The sequence below is a fragment of the Sinohyriopsis cumingii genome, chromosome 1, assembly GCF_028554795.1.
Source record: "Sinohyriopsis cumingii isolate HCF-2022 chromosome 1, ASM2855479v2, whole genome shotgun sequence".
NCBI classification, from domain to species: Eukaryota; Metazoa; Mollusca; class Bivalvia; order Unionida; family Unionidae; genus Sinohyriopsis; species Sinohyriopsis cumingii.
Genome location: NC_142961.1, coordinates 150,566,043 through 150,585,334, shown reverse-complemented (window position 1 = coordinate 150,585,334; position 19,292 = coordinate 150,566,043). Strand labels below are relative to the sequence as shown.

Here is a 19,292-nt window from a genome sequence, read left to right as displayed (position 1 = left end):
TGTAAAATGCGTCAATCTACCGTAACAGCTAAGGATTCAGTCAATAAGCAGCCCAGTTCCCTAACACTGCTCCCCCCACTTCCAGTGGTTTTCTCGATGTCAAAGCAATTTTTGTTCAATTTTTGGAGGTTCCTCAGTAACTCGCACCTCGCTTAAAGTGTAGTCTATGTTTGTGGACCCCATCAAGCACAAGTTAGCGAGGTAGAGGTGTATATATATATATATATATATATATATATATATATATATATATATATATATATATATATATATATATATATATATATATATATATATATATATATATATAATGGGTGGGAATTTCAAAAGTTTACATATCATAACTTGGAATCCTTGGAATCTAAGTCCTTAGGTGTAGGAAAGACCCCAGGTCATGACTAAAGTTCCTGGTCTGGTAAGTGTTGACATCTGAGTCACTGATTACGCCTGCAAATCTTTAACAATTTGGAGACAAAGAATCTTGGTGGTATTGGAAATTTATATAAAATACTCCCAACCCTCCATTCCCAGGGCAAGATCAAAAGCCCCTTTTTCTAAGTACCAATTACCTGATATTCACAGAAAGAGTGATGTTAAGGAAGTCACTCCCCTTTTTCTAAGTACCGATTACCCAATACTCACAAAGAGAGTGATGTTAAGGAAGAGAGGATTTTCTGTCTGTTTGGCGTCAACAATTCTCTGTAATTGGTGTGGAGAGAGCTCTTTTCCGCTGGTTTGCAAAATTTGCTGTTAGAAAAGAGAATAATTTATTATTTACTTAGTAATTTAGAACAGTGAGTGATAAAACAGAAACAGTAACTTTACTCGTCCACAGACATTATACAGTTAGGCATTCTTGATATTCATGACTGGAAAAGAATTTCAATAATACATTTTGGGTGATGCTACAAAAACAGTTTATATGAAGGGTCCATGCCAGCTGCATAAAAAATCTTGGCTTCCTTATGCAGAGAAAGTGTGTGTGTATCGTTAGAGTGAGGCTCTCAGTGATTCCTTGGTTACGACCTCAGAGGCATAAGTCATGCATAGTAAGAACTGTGCACAAGTTCCTCTTGCAATGTCAAGTATGTGTATAATATACTTAAAGTGTGGGGCTATAAATGATTTGTAAATTATGACCTAAAGATCCCTCCCCAGCAGGCACGGAGAGGAGCCAATACTGGATACACAATGTCTTTGTCTTTTCATGCGAGAAAGCACAATTATGGCTGTTTGTAATTATGACTCTAGTGTTAGCCCCCAAGGGATATGGACACATACAAGGGCAGGACCAAATTTTTTTATCCAGAACATGCAATTTCATGTATCCTCCATAAAGTTATGGAATCCCCACTTAACAAAAGATCCTCAAAAGAAACTGGCACTCTGCTGGTCATAAAGAGTTTTTATAGGAATCCAAGATAAGACCATTTCTTCTTTTTAACTGCTGAGTGTTGATGCCATCTCTAACAATCTTGAGCAATTATGGCCATAATAGATGTACAATCAGCAAAAAGATATCATAAAAATTCTTATATGCAGATATGAGAATCCATCTAGAATAACAAGATTTTCAAGATATCTATCATATTGGCCGTATTAACTTAAGACTGGCACCAATTTCACTAGGACCACCTAGATATTACATGAAGTCACAGAGCTAAAGGTTTGTAAGACACTTGTTTATTACATGAATGGTTTACAAGACTCTTGAATATTACATTAATGGTTTGCAAGAAACTTGTGTGTTACATTCATGATCCTGATGCAGACAAAAAAGGATAGACAAAAATACATTCCTTCATGATCCAAGTTTCTGACAATATTCAACAATTTTTATTTTGATGAACAATGTATCAGCAAATTTAATGCTCAAACTGATTAATGTATTCAAATATTTAAAAAAGTTGAAGACAGGTGAAACTTACAACACACATTTCTTGCTTTTCTTGTGTATCCAAAGGAGTGACTGTGATAGTCTTAAACTTTCTGTGGACTTCCAGCTCAGTAATGCTTTCTGTGTCTGAGTCCAGAGTTGAAAGGACCAGAACTGACCCTACCAGCTGTACAGATGGCAACCAGTACAAGGGCTACAAAAGTGAATACTGTTTACATCTTGTTATTTAGTGTAACATATAGATGATACAGAACTTTAATGATATGACCTAAGGATTATTACACTTTGATATAAAAAAACTTCGATGATATGGCTTAGGGATTATTAGACTTTGATACAGAACTTCAATGATATGGCCTAGGGATTATAAAACTTTGATACAGAACTTCAATGATATGGCTTAGGGATTATTACACTTTGATACAGAACTTCAATGATATGGCCTAGGGATTATTACACTTTGATATAGAACTTCAATGATATGGCTTAGGGATTATAAAACTTTGATACAGAACTTCAATGATATGGCTTAGGGATTATTACACTTTGATACAGAACTTCAATGATATGGCCTAGGGATTATTACACTTTGATATAGAACTTCAATGATATGGCTTAGGGATTATAAAACTTTGATACAGAACTTCAATGATATGGCCTATGGATTATTACACTTTGATACAGAACTTCAATATGGCCTAGGGATTATTACACTTTGATACAGAACTTCAATGATATGGCCTAGGGATTATTACACTTTGACATAGAACTTCAATGATATGGCCTTGGGATTATTACACTTTGATATAGAACTTCAATGATATGGCCTATGGATTATTACACTTTGATACAGAACTTCAATGATATGGCTTAGGGATTATAAAACTTTGATACATAACTTCAATGGTATGGCCTAGGGATTATTACACTTTGATACAGAACTTCAATGATATGGCCGAGGGATTCTTACATTGTGATACATAACTTCAACTATTTTGCCTAGGGATTATTACACTTAGATACAGAACTTCAATGATATGGCCTAGGGATTATTACACTTTGATACGGAACTTCAATTATATGACATAGGGATTATTACACTTTGATAAAGAACTTCAATGACATGGCCTAGGGATTATTACACTTTGATACAGAACTTCAATGATATGGCTTAGGGATTATAAAACTTTGATACAGAACTTCAATGATATGGCCTAGGGATTATTACAGTTTGATACAGAACTTCAGTGATATGGCATATGGATTATTACACTTTGATATAGAACTTCAGTTATATGACATAGGGATTATTACACTTTGATAAAGAACTTCAATGACATGGCCTAGGGATTATTACACTTTGATACAGAACTTCAATGATATGGCTTAGGGATTATAAAACTTTGATACAGAACTTCAATGATATGGCCTAGGGACTATTACACTTTGATACAGAACTTCAGTGATATGGCCTAGGGATTATACAATTTTGATAGAGAACTTCAGTGATATGACCTAGGGATTATTACACTTTGATACAGAACTTCAATGATATGGCCTAGGGATTATATAACTTTGAGCTTAGGCTTGTGATTGAGTTTTTACTTACAGGCAATAAAATGTGATGCTATAATTTTAAAGTCCTTTGTGACATGCTGTTACAAAATCTTGAGCTCAAAGTTGATCTCAGAAGTTTTTTATTTCCTGGCAATCTGATTAACCCTTTACCTCATAAAGTGTATGGCTTTTAAGCCCTCTGATACACATGAAGCAAAGTTACCCAGTGCAGTGCGCTATAAATAGAACACCTGTTACCTATTCGACTCCATACACATAGGCCTGCCTGTTAACTGTTAAGCAGTGTAGTGTATGTTAACAGCAATTTTAAGCATTTTACATTTTTGGTACACATCTATTATGGATGGAAAAATTTAAGAGTAAAGTCCGATCGTTAAAGCTGTGTAATTATTTTTCATGTAAAAAAATTTTTTGTGTTTTAAAATCTTGAGAGAACTTGGTCACCATCAAGTCAGTGAAGCCGCGTGACCAACTGTAGCTGCCATTTCTCATACTTGAAATTTACAAGTTCTTCGTCTGTGTCTACATCACTAAGTCATCTGAATTTGATAATTTATAAAAACTAATTGCTACCTACATCAATATCAGAGCCTTTACCTAAGTTATTGAAGCTTTCATAGTTGTGATTCTAATCGTGAAAAGTACTGAACGAAATCCGTGACCTCCATGTTGGAGAGTGGAGAATATGACCCAGTTACTTTAAATAGCAGATTTCGACCAGAGCATAAATAGCGACCATGTGATCTGACGTAATGGTCATTCACAGCAATGAATGAGGTATCTAATAGGGGGTTTTCCCCAAAGGTAGTACTACGAAAACCCTCTAAAAATGGCCGATGTTTACAGCAGGCGTCAAAAGGCACTTCCATGTGAATGGAGTAAAGGCGTCAAAAGGCACTTCCATGCAAATGGAGTAGAGGCATGCGAATAGAGTAGAGGAGTCTAAAGGCGCTTGCATTAGGTAAAGGGTTAATATGTGTTAATCTTTAGTTACTGAAACTGTCCAAGATCTTGATCAAATAAACATATATTCCAAATCTGATAATTATTTCTGATCAGAAATATGGCTTCCAGAGTGGTAACAAACTCAGACAACTGAATGCAAGGTTACCTCATTAATGTGCATGCATCTTGCTCATCATGAAATACATCTAACAGCTTGATGATGCAAGCATATATTCCAAATTTGATCAAAATCAAATAAAATATACAACTTTGAGATTGATAACAGGCTCAGCCAATCAAATAGATGATCACCTCATTAGTATGCATTGCTCACACTCATTATCGAACTCATCCAAGATCTTGATGGAAAGAGCACACATTCCATATTTTTAATCAAAATCAGATCAGAAATGACTTCTATCAATCAGATGCACCTCATAGGTATGTATGAATATCCCTTGTCTTGTCTGAGATTCTAATGATAAAGCCAAATTCAATGTCTGGTCCAAACTGGATCAGAAGTATGGAATCCTGAGGGTTAACTACCAAAACCATAAGCTTATTTATCTCATCTAAAATTTGCAAAGGTTGTGAAGATTCATTTGTTCTATAACCATACAGTTTACGTCTATGTCTCTTCAAATGTTTTGTGCTCCGATGCAATGAGTTTGAGCTTCCAATGACCACGCCCAACAATTGTCAAATGTTTTGTGCTCTGATAGACTCTGATGCAATGAGTTTGAGCTTCCAATGACCACCCCCAACAATTGTCAAATGTTTTGTGCTCTGATAGGCTCTGATGCAATGAGTTTGAGCTTCCAATGACCACCCCCAACAATTGTCAAATGTTTTGTGCTCTGATAGACTCTGATGCAATGAGTTTGAGCTTCCAATGACCACCCCCAACAATTGTCAAATGTTTTGTGCTCTGATAGGCTCTGATGCAATGAGTTTGAGCTTCCAATGACCACCCGCAACAATTGTCAAATGTTTTGTGCTCTGATAGACTCTGATGCAATGAGTTTGAGCTTCCAATGACCACCCCCAACAATTGTCAAATGTTTTGTGCTCTGATAGGCTCTGATGCAATGAGTTTGAGCTTCCAATGACCACCCCCAACAATTGTCAAATGTTTTGTGCTCTGATAGGCTCTGATGCAATGAGTTTGAGCTTCCAATGACCACCCCCAACAATTGTCAAATGCTTTGTGCTCTGATAGGCTCCGATGCAATGAGTTTGAGCTTCCAATGACCACCCCCAACAATTGTCAAATGTTTTGTGCTCTGATAGGCTCTGATGCAATGAGTTTGAGCTTCCAATGACCACCCCCAACAATTGTCCAAATACCTAACATTGGGGCAGAAAGGCCAGATAAACCTAAAACTATGACAGAAAGTCTGTTTGGGTCAGTTTTGAAATTTGAAGTGCCCTGAACCATGAATTTAAAGTGCCAATAATAATTTGGCCACATATAAGAAAGAAGCCCTCCCCCCACCAATTTTCATATTTTGTTTTATCGTTAGTGATCAACAAAGCTATTTGATAAATCAATGTCATTTCTTTAGTCTGGTAATAAAATATTAGCTTTTGCTTGCATTTGGTTTATTTCAATCCTTTTAAAAAAATTTAATTACAATTCATTTTATATTGTTTCAATGCACAAGAATCTTTACAGTATCTGATAGCTGTAATTTCCACTCTCTGCCTTAAATTAATACATTATGACATAAGTAAGGATAGAGAGAAAGGAGAAAAAGCACAAGGTATTCAAAGAACAGTATTACTGAAAATGAGAGAAGAATAATAATGATTCTAGTATATTAAAATTGCATTTAATACTTACTCAAATAAACTCCTCATTCAAATGAAACTGTTGTCCAAAAAATGGAAAACCTCATGAATCCATGTATCATTTGATCTATACATCTAGTTCTGATAATGAAGTTTTCCAAAAGAGATTAAACTCACACATAATTAGAGTTCAGAACTGGGCACAACAAAATAGGATGGTAATTGATGATGGTAAAACAAAATGTATGATTCTGTGTACATCACAATAGTTACACAAGTTAAGGAACCCAGAACTATCGCTTATAATGGATAATCATCCATCAGAAAATGAAAAGCTTGTAGGTGTGTATGTAGATAATAATTTATAATGGGATGACCATATTGTCAAGCTTTGTAAAATGCTGTCATCTAAAACTGCACTACTAAGAAGAATCAAGAAATATTTACCTATGAAAATTTGCAATCTATACTATTAATCATATATTCAACAAAAGGTTACTGTTCAACTTTATGAAGAAGCTGTGCCAAATCTCAACTTGACAGAATTAATAAACTTCAAAAACGGACAGCACACATAATTTTAGATGCATCTATTGATCATCCCTTAGAAGCATTGTCTACAGAACTAAAATGGTTCACAGTATATGACAGGATTGATTTTCACAAGGCAGTTCTTTTATATAAATGTCTACATGGAGCTGCACCAGAGTATCTTCAGAACTTATTCAGGACTTTTTCAAGACAGGACTCTGGTACTGTTCTGTGGAACAAGCTTCCACTACATGTAAAATCTGCTGAAAATATTACAGTATTTAAGACGAGATATCATGATAATGTATGTGTTTCTGATAGATTATAATGGAAGTTAGTATTTTAATATTAAACTACTTTAAACAGTAATTACTGCTATCTTTCATTTATTGCACATTGTTATACCCTTCTTAACCCTTTACCTCCTAGAGCATAGTTACAAAGTGCAGCGCGCTATAAATAGAACACCTGTTACCTATTCGACTCCATATGCATAGGCCTGCCTGTTAACTGTTAAGCAATGTACTGTATGTTACGTTTAGCAGCAATTTTAACCATTTTACATTTTTGGTACACATCTATTATGTGTGGAAAAATTTAAGAGTAAAGTCCAATTGTTATAGCTGTGTAATTATTTTTCATGGAAGAATTTTTTATGTGCTTTAAAATCTTGAGAGAATTTGTTCACCATCAAGTCAGTGAGACCACGTGACCAACCGTAGCTGCCATTTCTCATACTCGAAATTTACAAGTTTTTTGTCTGCATCTACATCACTAAGTCATCTGAATTTGATAATTTATAAAAACTAATTGCTGCCTACATCAATATCAGAGCCTTTACCTAAGTTATTGAAGCTTTCATAGTTGTGATTCTAATCGTGAAAACTTCGTAAGTACTGAATGAAATCCGCGATCTCCATTTTGGAGAGTGTAGATTACGAACCAGTTACTTTAAATAGCAGATATCGACCAGAGCATAAACAGTGACCTGTGACATGATCTGACGTAATTGTTATTCGCAGAAATGAATGTAGTATTCAATGCGGGTTTTCCCCAAAGGTGGCACTACAAAAACCGGCTTAAAATGGCTTATGTTTACAGCAGACGTCAAAAGGCACTTCCATCCAAATGGAGTAGAGACATCAAAAGGCACTTCCATGCGAATGGAATAGAGGTGTCCAAAGGTGCTTGCATGAGGTAAAGGGTTAAGCAGGCCACAAGGGAAAATAGTCCTTGACTAATGAGTCACCCTCTATAAATAAAGTATTATCATTATTATTATTATTATTAATATTATTATTATTATTATTATTAATTTCAATGAACAACAATACTGTAAAATACTACTGCCTCAAGCAGAATTACACTAATGAAATACAGTCAAACCTGTCAACATTAGCCACCCATGAGAAAAGTCAAAACTGGCCAGTGTACACAGGTGACCTCACTACACAGGTTCACTATTTAAAATTTGTTTTTGAACAAATATGAAACCCCAAATATCATTATGAATCGTTGTTATTATTATTATTAATATTATTATATTATCAATATTGTTTATGTGCACTATTCAACAAAATCATAAAACAAGCATATATGTTGCTCTCTCACAAATTTCTGTTCCATACAAGATCACTGTATTCTGCTAACTTTGATCCAATCTATAATTCAATCATCACTGACTTAAAATAATCATCAATCTTAGTTTGTTTTGTGCACTGTGACAAACAATAATTTTGCAATAACTTAGATATAACTGTAAAACAGGGGACAGACTCATCAGCCATATAGTGTAAGTTTCACTTGAAAACAACCATACATGCTTTAAAACAATGTCTGGATAAGTCAGTTGCTCAACTCGCCGAGATCAAATGACAGTCAGCTTATCTAAAAAGCCTGTGATGAAAACAAAGAAGCTTTAAATAGCTATTCTCTTTGACTCATGAATCAAAACTTTGCCTGACTTGATAGACAAAGTTTTAAATAGAGAATGACCCCTGACCCTAATGAAAAGAAAACTTGTATTTCTTCTTAAAGACAACTTTTTGTTCAGAGAGAGAGCTTTACTTCACAGGCAAATTGATTAAGATATCAACCTATACTTGTAACATTAATGCTTCAATAGCACAACTACTTTCTCACCATCCACCAAACAAATTGCTTTGACCACCTACTCTAATTATAAAAACTGCCTTGCTTTTGAATTTTACATATTGACACCTTTGACACTGAAAACATGATTGGAATGACGAGTCCAAACAAGATAATAAATGTCTGAACATCAATTCACATGATATCTGCACAATACCTTCTTCATGAAACACAAATATGATTAGACTGAGCAACTGCTCCAGTGACAATTTAAGACAGGGAGAAGCAATTGTTTGGTTAGAAAATACACGGCTGCTGACCACAAAACTGAGAAGGCATGTGATCACTTCATAAAGGACATTTATATAGGAAATTTGCTTGGGGGAAATTAGATATAGCTATAGTGAACAGGTGACTGCTGATTAAAGGTGACCATCTGGACACGTTTGACTGTACGCTAATTACTGCAAAGAACTGAAGCTCACTCTTCACTAATTTTTGGACAAAACCACTGGACATCATGTCAATCAAGTCTACTGGTCAGCACAAACTTTTATCAGGTAAATAATCCTGAAATTGCTGATTTAAAAAAGTCCAGCATTCTCAAAGTCATAGATAATTGGGTTTGATTTTTCACACATTTTCATGTAAGCTGCAATTATCCATTCAGCATGAAACAGATCGACTGATGATGTTTTGAGAAAAGTCTAGTGGTCAAAGTTGGTTCACACATGAGGCAGGCTCAAACAAAAGAGTGATTCCATTGTTTTTCAAATTAATTAGCATCATCACACTTTGATGGAACAATGCTTACTAACTGTACTGAGCCAGGGGCAGTAGGTCACATGTTTGGTTCACATATGGAATGACCACATTATCTGAACCAATGGGGATCTAAGTTAAATTTTACCACTCTTAAACCATGCCATGACTGTCAACAAATAACTGATGGTCCAAAACAATAAATTGCAAAAATGCCTTTTTTCTTCTTCATAAAACCATGAAAATTGAGACCTACCCAAAAAAATTCAACTATAGTAAACTGCTTTATAATTCTCTTATGTCTTCTTCAAAATGAGTTAAATTAAACAGACACATGTAAAAGATAATATCTTATTACAGTAATAAAGCTAAACAACCAAATAAATGGGCCTTGTTGATAGTTAAGACTGCATCATTGAAAAAACAAGGCTGGGAGAGCTTATAACATCACATGTGGCCTATTTTTTGTTGGGCCTTAAATTTTGTGGTTCAAAGCAACCATAAAAATTGGTACCACATGATCATTTTTGAAACCACAGCAAATTATTGTTTACCAAAAATTCATTTAGTATGAGGAACAACTGCCTGCAGAGGGATCCAAAGGTTCTTTAGTAACAACCTCAAGAAAGAAAGATAACATAAAGAATAACTAACTATTCATTACATCCCTTTGGTACTTTATCACCCTAGAGTATTCCAACAGCTCAGCTCTCTGCATGTACAAGCTGATAATGTCTAACAGTGGTTTAAATTCTATATATGTTTATTGCCTTGTGATCTTGTACAAAATTAATGATGATAGCCAGTATTTCTGTAATCCCCATTAGGCTTGCAAAGAAATTCAAGGTTAAATGTGAAGTCAATATACAAAATGTATAATCTTATATCAACTGCACAGTGATGAAAACCAAAATGAGATTAAGTGACCAAAGCTACTAGAATATGGAAAAATAGGCACATTTTTGAAACCTTGGATTGTCTCTTATCTGCAGACTGCTTATTTTCTGGGATCCAAGCAGTATCTGGCTTCAAATGTTACAAAAATTGGCATAACGGAGATCTTGTTCTATATGAAGACAACATTTTTACTTTAACCTTTACCTTGTCTATTTTGCTTGCTCTGGACACTTTGTCTAATCCATCTATGATTAGGATTGGCTTCTTTCCCAGTTTCAGCAACGTTTCCATGGCAACTACCAGTCTCTGCATCCACTCTCTCACATCAATGTCAGTTTTGCTTTCAGTCAAAATATCTCCCATCCCTGAGTGCACTCTGACTTCCATTTCAAACTCTTCAGCAAGACGTCGCATAAAGCTGGGAATCTCTAAAACATAAATGTAACAGTTGAACAGGCAGAGGGAAAACTCCATTTAGCAAAACATACCAAAGTACCAAGACAGTAATTTGAATCAAAATGATTATACAGTTATTGTATTTTTCTCCTTTGACTTTTTAAAATTTTGTTTGAACAAGTATATTTTGCTGGTCCCTTGAAGTTAATTACAAGGAAGTTATATTGTTTACCTTATGGGGATTGACAAAAGATATAACTTAAGTGATTAAAGGAACAATCAAAGTTAAGGCATTAAAAGCAAGCTCAAGACTATTACATTAGTGTATGTTATAAACGTTGACTGTAAATTGATTTGGAATTTGCAGTGTAAAATTTTGCATAAATCATTGAATATCATAAAACACTGTCCAGAGAAGCAAAATATTAATTAAAATTCTATAAAAATGTTTTTATCCACCCAAAATTTAAAAAGAGAATTTGTATAATTTTACCAATACAGTAAAAGAAAGAACTGAGTAACTTTTATAATGACTTAGTGCTAAGTAAGTAAATCCATCAACTACAAGCGTGCAAAAGCAAAAAAATCCCATAATTTATTAAATGTCATCAATACAACATTTTATCAATCCATTCCAAAACTCTTGATTTTAAAGGTGAACTATGATGTCATGATGTTACAACTGATGTCCTGATATAAAGAATCCACATATCCTTTGAAGTTGTTTCACAGCATGAACAGCAATAAATCCCATAATATTAAACAGGTACCACACGTTTCCATATGAAACAAACACAACTGTATGATCCTCTATGCATCTCTATATGAAAGGAACACAACTGTATGATCCCCTATGCATCTCTGTATGAAAGGAACACAGCTGTAAATCCTCTATGTATCTCTAAATGAAATGAACACAACTGTAAGATCCTGTATGTATCTCTATATGAAATGAACACAACTGTAAGGTACTCTATGTATCTCTATATAAAATGAACACAACTGTAAGATTCTCTATGTATCTCTAAATGAAATGAATACAACTGTAAGATCCTCCATGTATCTCTATATGAAATGAACACAGTTGTAAGATCCTCTATGTATCTGTAAAGGAAATGAACACAACTGTAAGATTCTCTATGTATCTCTATATGAAATGAACACAACTGTAAGATCCTCTATGTATCTCTATATGAAATGAACACAACTGTGAGATCCTCTATGTATCTCCATCTGAAATGAACACTACTTTAAGATCCTCTATGTATCTCTAAATGAAATGAACACATTTGTAAGATTCTCAATGTATCTCTAAATAAAATGAACACAATTGTAAGATGCTCTATGTATCTCCATATTAAATGAATACAACTGTAAGATCTTCTATGTATCTCTAAATAAAATGAGCACAATTGTAAGATGTTCTATGTATCTATATATGAAATGAACACAACTGTAAGATCCTCTATGTATCTCAGTATGAAATGAACACAACTATAAGATCCTCTATGTATCACCATCTGAAATGAACACAACTGTAGCATTCTCTATGCATCTCGATATGAAATAAACACAATTGTAAGATCCTCTATGTATCTCCATATGAAATGAACACAAATGTAAGATCCTCTATGTATCTCCATATGAAATGAACACAACTGTAAGAACCTCTATGTATCTCCATATGAAATGAACACAACTGTAAGATCCTCTTTGTATCTCCATATGAAATGAACACAACTGTAAGATCCTCTATTTCGATAAATACATGTGTAAACTGTTAAAAAGTGTCAATCAATAAATGTTTACCTGAACTGCCCTCTGCATAGCCAATGAAGTGATAGATGACAGTATATTCTCCTTTTTGTTTTTTTAACCTGGAGATCCATTTGGCCAACAGAGCTGACTTTCCTATCCCAGGTGGACCCTTTACAAGAATTTGGTCAGGAATATCTACAAAGCAGCAAAAACAAAACTGCAATAAAGTGGCAATTAATAACAAGAAATCCAGAAATTATGCTATATCTGTATTTTTAAACCATGAATGCTGCAAATTCATTTTTATTCCATGGGGTATCTATTTCTGTAGGTATTTTGGTTCCTTTGAACCAACAATTGATGCATTTAAACAGCAAGTAATGTGTCTGTACAAGTAATCATGTCAGAAACAAATTACCACAATAAAAACAACAACCTTGACAAACTAAGCTTAAAGAAAGATAAACATAAATAACTGAACCATGCAATATTTTTGCCATTATTATTATTCATTCTCACAAATATATATGAACACCTATTTTTGAACTAATTTTGAGTTTAACTGAAGAACTTTTAATATTTATACTTGCTTCATTTGAAATGATGCAAACATGACTGCATGTCTGCGTGAAATGTAGTTCCAACTGCCTATTTTCTTTAAAATGATTGGTAGCCCTTGGCAGGAAGCTGGTTATCTTTTCCATCACTTTCAGCCCTACACTAGACATGCTGAATATTAAGACTAATTTTCGAGATACCAGATTAGGGGAATGTCCATGCTGAACTGAAAACAGAAATAAATGCTGGGCAGAGTAAATTTCAGTCAAGTTTAACATTTGGTTTGGCCGGTGAACATTTTACTCAAGGTGCTTTTCTGTGATAAAGTTTTATCATTGTAGAAAAGAATGTAATTTTGACTGATTCACAGTTAACATGTAACATAATCTCTCTCATAAACAATGCTGCTATCAAAGCTAAATTATCTTACTAAATATGCTTTTACTTTCAAAAAGAAGTTATCAGCAAGTCTATCAGCTGCCTCTAGCACTAAAAAGAATATCTGCCAAAACATGTAATAGCCACCGTACAAGCCACAGTGTCACTCAAGACTGCTTACACTCTGTTCTGTATAGCCCTATCATGTTTTCCCTTTCTATTAATGATTTGATTACACAGCTGAAGCTCAAATGAAACAGAAGTGTATTCATCTCCAAAGATATTGATGATATTTTTGCAATACTTTATGCTGATGATGCTGCTAATTGCACCAATACAGTAAAGTTACTTCAGAACCAAATAAATGTTATTGAATGTTTCTGTGATAAAACTGATATGCTGGTCAATCTCGATAAAACTAAAATCATTGTTTTCAGAAATGGGGGATATCTCAAGCAAAAGGAATTATGATTTTTTTATAAAAATCGCATTGAATGTGTGCCTTATTACAAGTACATGGGTCTATTTTTCATCCCAAAGTTGGTTTGAACGAAAGCAAAGCAGATACTAGCAGCTTGGGCAAAGAAAGCAGCTTCAAAGACTTTGAATTATCAGAAACAATTTGGCTGCTTTGGTGTAGAGGATGCATTTAAACTGTTTGATTCGGTAATAAAACCAATTGCTTGCTATGGGTAAAAGATTTGGAGATATGAATTTAGTAAAGGTATTGAAACTGCAATAAAATTTTTGCAAACAGTATCTAGGTGTTCCTAAATCTACCAATAATCGATTGTGTTAGGGGAGTACGGAAGATACCCACTTTGTACCTCATATTTTTTATGATGCACTAAATACTGGTTGAAGGTCATGCCATCAACTTGATACCCACACCAATGTTATTTATGTTGAAAAGATTAGAAAAAACTTATCAAGTCACCTGGGCTACCAAAGTTATGGACATGTTATTTTGCTTTGGTTTTGGGTATGTTTGGTTAAATCAAGACGTTGGAGATGAAAAACAATTTTTGGCACTATTTTTGCAAAGAATTAAGGTTACAACATTATAAAACTGGCAAAGTGATATTAACAACTCATATAAATGTGGGTATTATAGTATGTATAAAACTGAATTAGGACCGGAAAAATACCTCTCATGTCAATTATCATATTTTTTTAGGAAATTACTTGCTAAATTTAGATGCTCAGTGCATACGCTGAAAAAAGAGACAGGAATGCATGATGGGATCGAGAGAAATAATAGGTGTTGTGAACTACGCCAGAAAAATTTTTATTTGGTAGAAGATGAGTTCCATTTTGTATGTGTTTGTCCAGCTTATGACCTTATAAGAAAGAAATACTTCAGTGAAGTTTATTATCTCTTTCCGTCTGCAGAAAAATTTGTATCCCTGATGAGTCATAGAAATATATTGATTTTAAGAAATCTTTCTTAGTACATCAATTTGTCTTTTTATCCTAGACAATATTTAATACCTCAAACGAATGGTGAATAATATACTTAGAGGTAGTAACATCTTTATAAAAAAATGCACCGATTAATGGAAATTATGTATGTATACTCATGATGAACACCATTATTAACTTCTTTAAAACCATGGTACACATTATATTTACTTGTATTGTATTTTGTGATATGGGTCAGTGGCCTAAATTACTGATAAAATATATTATTATTATTATTATTATTATTATTATTATATACCACAGTGTCAATGGAGATCACATGTTCTGTATATCTCCAATCTTATTTGGCAGTAAAGATCAAAAGTATCACTGAAGACTGCTTGCACTCTGTTCTGTATATACCACAGCATCACTGAAGACTGCTTGTACTCTGTTCTGTATACACCACAGTGTCACTGAAGACTGCTTGCACTCTGTTCTGTATATACCACAGTATCACTGAAGACTGCTTGCACTCTGTTCTGTATATACCACAGCATCACTGAAGACTGCTTGCACTCTGTTCTGTATATACCTCAGTATCACTGAAGACTGCTTGCACTCTGTTCTGTATATACCACAGTATCACTGAAGACTGCTTGCACTCTGTTCTGTATATACCACAGTATCACTGAAGACTGCTTGCACTCTGTTCTGTATATATCACAGTATCACTGAAGACTGCTTGCACTCTGTTCTGCTTGCACTCTGTTCTGTATATACCACAGTATCACTGAAGACTGCTTGCACTCTGTTCTGTATATACCACAGTATCACTGGAGACTGCTTGTACTCTGTTCTGTATATACCACAGTGTCACTGGAGACTGCTTGCACTCTGTTCTGTATATAGTGACCACAGTGTCACTGGAGACTGCTTGCACTCTGTTCTGTATATACCACAGTATCACTGAAGACTGCTTGCACTCTGTTCTGTATATACCACAGTATCACTGAAGACTGCTTGCACTCTGTTCTGTATATACCACAGCATCACTGAAGACTGCTTGCACTCTGTTCTGTACATACCACAGTGTCACTGGAGACTGCTTGCACTCTGTTCTGTATATAGTAACCACAGTATCACTGAAGACTGTTTGCAATCTGTTCTGTATATAGTGACCACAGTGGTGGTAACGATCAAAGGTGTCACTTGGATACTTGCCTCTACAGAGTGCTGGTTAAGATCAGCAGCTGAAGGTTTAGCACCTTATGTGTCCAAATAATAGTACATTCTGTCATGGGGTAGAAGATAGCACTGGATGTTATTCTGGGTGAAGAACTGCATAATTACCGTTTGCTCAAGAGTGCAAGAAAGTGGATTATACTGTAATGAATTCAATTAGATCTAGTGGGGAACAGTACCATGAATGGCACATCATATGCCCACCTTGTATTTAAGTCCTCTAAGTACAGTTGAATTGGGAGATTAATGACTAAGGGGTCTAAATGACCTCAAACTTTGGTCAAGGTTTGCAGAAACCACTATTTTCTTATTAACAGTGATGTCTGACCTATAGACCCCATGATCTATAGGGCTTTGTTATTACTTTAAGTACATGCCATCAATAAAGTTTGGTGACAGAATATGCACTACAACAGTAGTTATTCTGCAAAACCCAGTTTTCTTTGAGCCACAATGCTCTTGACCACTGACTTCTTGACCCCCAAATCAATAGTTCTTTTTGATAAATTAAGTGCAAGGCATCCAAACTTTAGTCAAGGTACTTAATTATCATATAAAAAACTTTTCTTCTTTTAAAATGATGACCATTACCTTTTTATACCAAAATCAACAAACTACTTTCTTACAAATCTGCATGTCATCCACAAACTATGGTGAAGATACATATCGATAACTGAAAGTTTTGTATGAAAACCATTTATCTTTCAGTCTCAGTCACGATCACCTCCAAGATCTTGCTCATATAAGTTACCATACCAGGTCTGATCATAGCTGATCCAAAATATGACCTCTAGAGTCTTCACAACTCACCTGATCATATTCATCATCACCGCAAATTAATATGCATGGATAATACACATATACACATATACAAACTCGTCCTTTGGCTTGGTGAGCTAAATATTATGAAAATACAGTGCTCCTCCTCTCACAGGGCCACTCCTTCTGCAAACATGGAAGTGGCCTTATAAGAGGAGTGGACATTATGGAGGGAGATCACACAGATGTGAGTAACAATTACACATAAAGTATTTAAGTCACAGATACCTTTTTTTAAAATTATTATTTTCATAAACAATACATAGGCACATTATGGAATAAATGGGGTAAAACTTACATTAATGTTTTTTTAAAATAATTATTAATAATCATTAATCAAACAACCTTGCCATTTAAAATCAGGATAAAAACATCTGGTTGTGACTATCACTGTCCACGAGAATTAGATTACTTACTTCTTTATATGGGTTAAAGTTAGATTCTTTATTGGCATATTAGAACAAATGTCAAGGCATTGAATTTAAAAAGCAACATATATTTGTGAGATTTCTATCTGTAAATCCCATTATGTGACAGCCTGTGAGGGGTAAATTTGTCAGTTTTTGCACTAATTTGCTTGCCACATTAGCGGGGGTGGCCATCCAAGTTGTGTACTTTTGAAAATAAGCTCACTAGTACCAAAGAATTATGGCCATAAAAAACAGGTGGCTGCTGGTCAAGGGGCCATTTAGGAGGAGGACCACTTCATAATTATTAAATATTCTCAGCAATATCTCAACAGGAAAACATGGATTAAATGTTTCAAATGAAATATTAAATAATAGTAAAACTGTAATATCAGCTACTACAATTTACTGAAAGGTGGCCCAGCAAAAACATGTTTAACTATTTTCTGCAAGAACTGCATAAATAATGGCTGATATTACATGCATAAGGTTTTACATCAATAGTACAGTTTCTGTGCCTCATATTGTGCAGTAAATGTTATAGGGTCTATTGTAGCTTATGGTTGTATATAAGAGCTGAAACCATCGTACAACTCTGCTGGTGATAGTCATGCATGGTTTGGAGCTAATATATTCAACCAACCTCAAATAAAAACTTTCATACAAAATCCCTTCATAAAGTACTAGACTATGGTACCATCTACTCAGATAGGGATGAAATGAAAATTAATACCAATTTTAGGTCACCTTGATCTAGATTCTTGTCAAGCTGTGCGATGTAGGCCTTGCCACCAACATAAACATTTGATTTACTGGCTTGAACTGCCTTGTGTTGTAACCGCTCCATGTCAAGCCTGGACTGTTGCACAGCTGATAAATTCACTAGTAACACTTCCGTGAGATGTTTCCAAACCATCTTAAATATCATTTCAGCTGCCTGCATAATTAAAAAAAAAAAGGATATTTCACCTTGTTTATATCCTGGAATCTTGGCCCTAATAACTTTGTTTTCTCTTAAAAAATCATAGCCATTGTGAATGTCTTGGTAGAATTACTGGTGCATGTGTGGTACTTTGTTTAAATTCTTTAATACTATAGTAAGATACTAAGACTACTGTGTTTCAAATCTAATTCTAGGCATGACAATCAATTTGTGCATGTTGAGCACCAGCTTGTCACAATTAACCTTAGCTTTTCACTTGTAGCACAAATATTATCTTAAATGCAGTGCAGTGGAGTGCATAAAAAATGTCTTCTTTCATGGAGATGATGCCCTAGAAGAGACTTTACCACAGACGAAATATGCTGATAGGCAACCAGCACCATACTATACCATGTGTTCTGGGGACAACATTGAACTTGGATCATGGGTCCTAATGAACTGACATTTTTGTAATATATCAATTTACTCAGCAAGTACTTTATAAAAGTGGCTAAATACAATACATCTGAAAATCTGTACCAATCAAGCTACTGTTTTACAAGTCTATCTACAAGAAAAAGGAAAACTCTTAAATACAATTTAAAGAAGCCATCTTTTAAGATTTCCATTAGTTAGAAAACAGTACTATTACATGTGGCATACTAAGTTTTGCTACATCACTTCTGGTGGTTATTTCAATTTCTGTAGTGTTTATATTATCAGTGGAACTTATTTTCATTTTAGTTTATGATAGTTTGAAAAGTAAAAAGGTCTCTTACCTCTTTTGGAGTTTTGTAATTCATCTGTACTTCAAGACACTGAAAAATAAATCATTTTCGGAAGCACTACTCATTAAATTTTCATTGATTACTGTTACATCTAGAGGCTTAAATTATGTAACATAACAAGGTAAAAA

The 19,292-nt window shown here is 34.4% G+C and overlaps 1 protein-coding gene across 1 annotated transcript in view; it reads right to left on the bottom strand.

The window, feature by feature from the left end:
* The window catches only part of LOC149808149 (TPR repeat-containing protein DDB_G0287407-like), a 131,406-nt gene that overhangs the window by 85,613 nt on the left and 26,501 nt on the right, over positions 1-19,292 (bottom strand). The window contains exons 5-10 of the mRNA XM_089973878.1: positions 19,156-19,194; positions 18,202-18,391; positions 12,698-12,841; positions 10,697-10,920; positions 1,929-2,090; positions 643-747 (exon numbers count right to left, since the gene is read on the bottom strand). Coding sequence (XP_089830004.1) covers positions 643-747; positions 1,929-2,090; positions 10,697-10,920; positions 12,698-12,841; positions 18,202-18,391; positions 19,156-19,194 — 864 coding nt within the window. The remainder of the gene's footprint in view (positions 1-642; positions 748-1,928; positions 2,091-10,696; positions 10,921-12,697; positions 12,842-18,201; positions 18,392-19,155; positions 19,195-19,292) is intronic.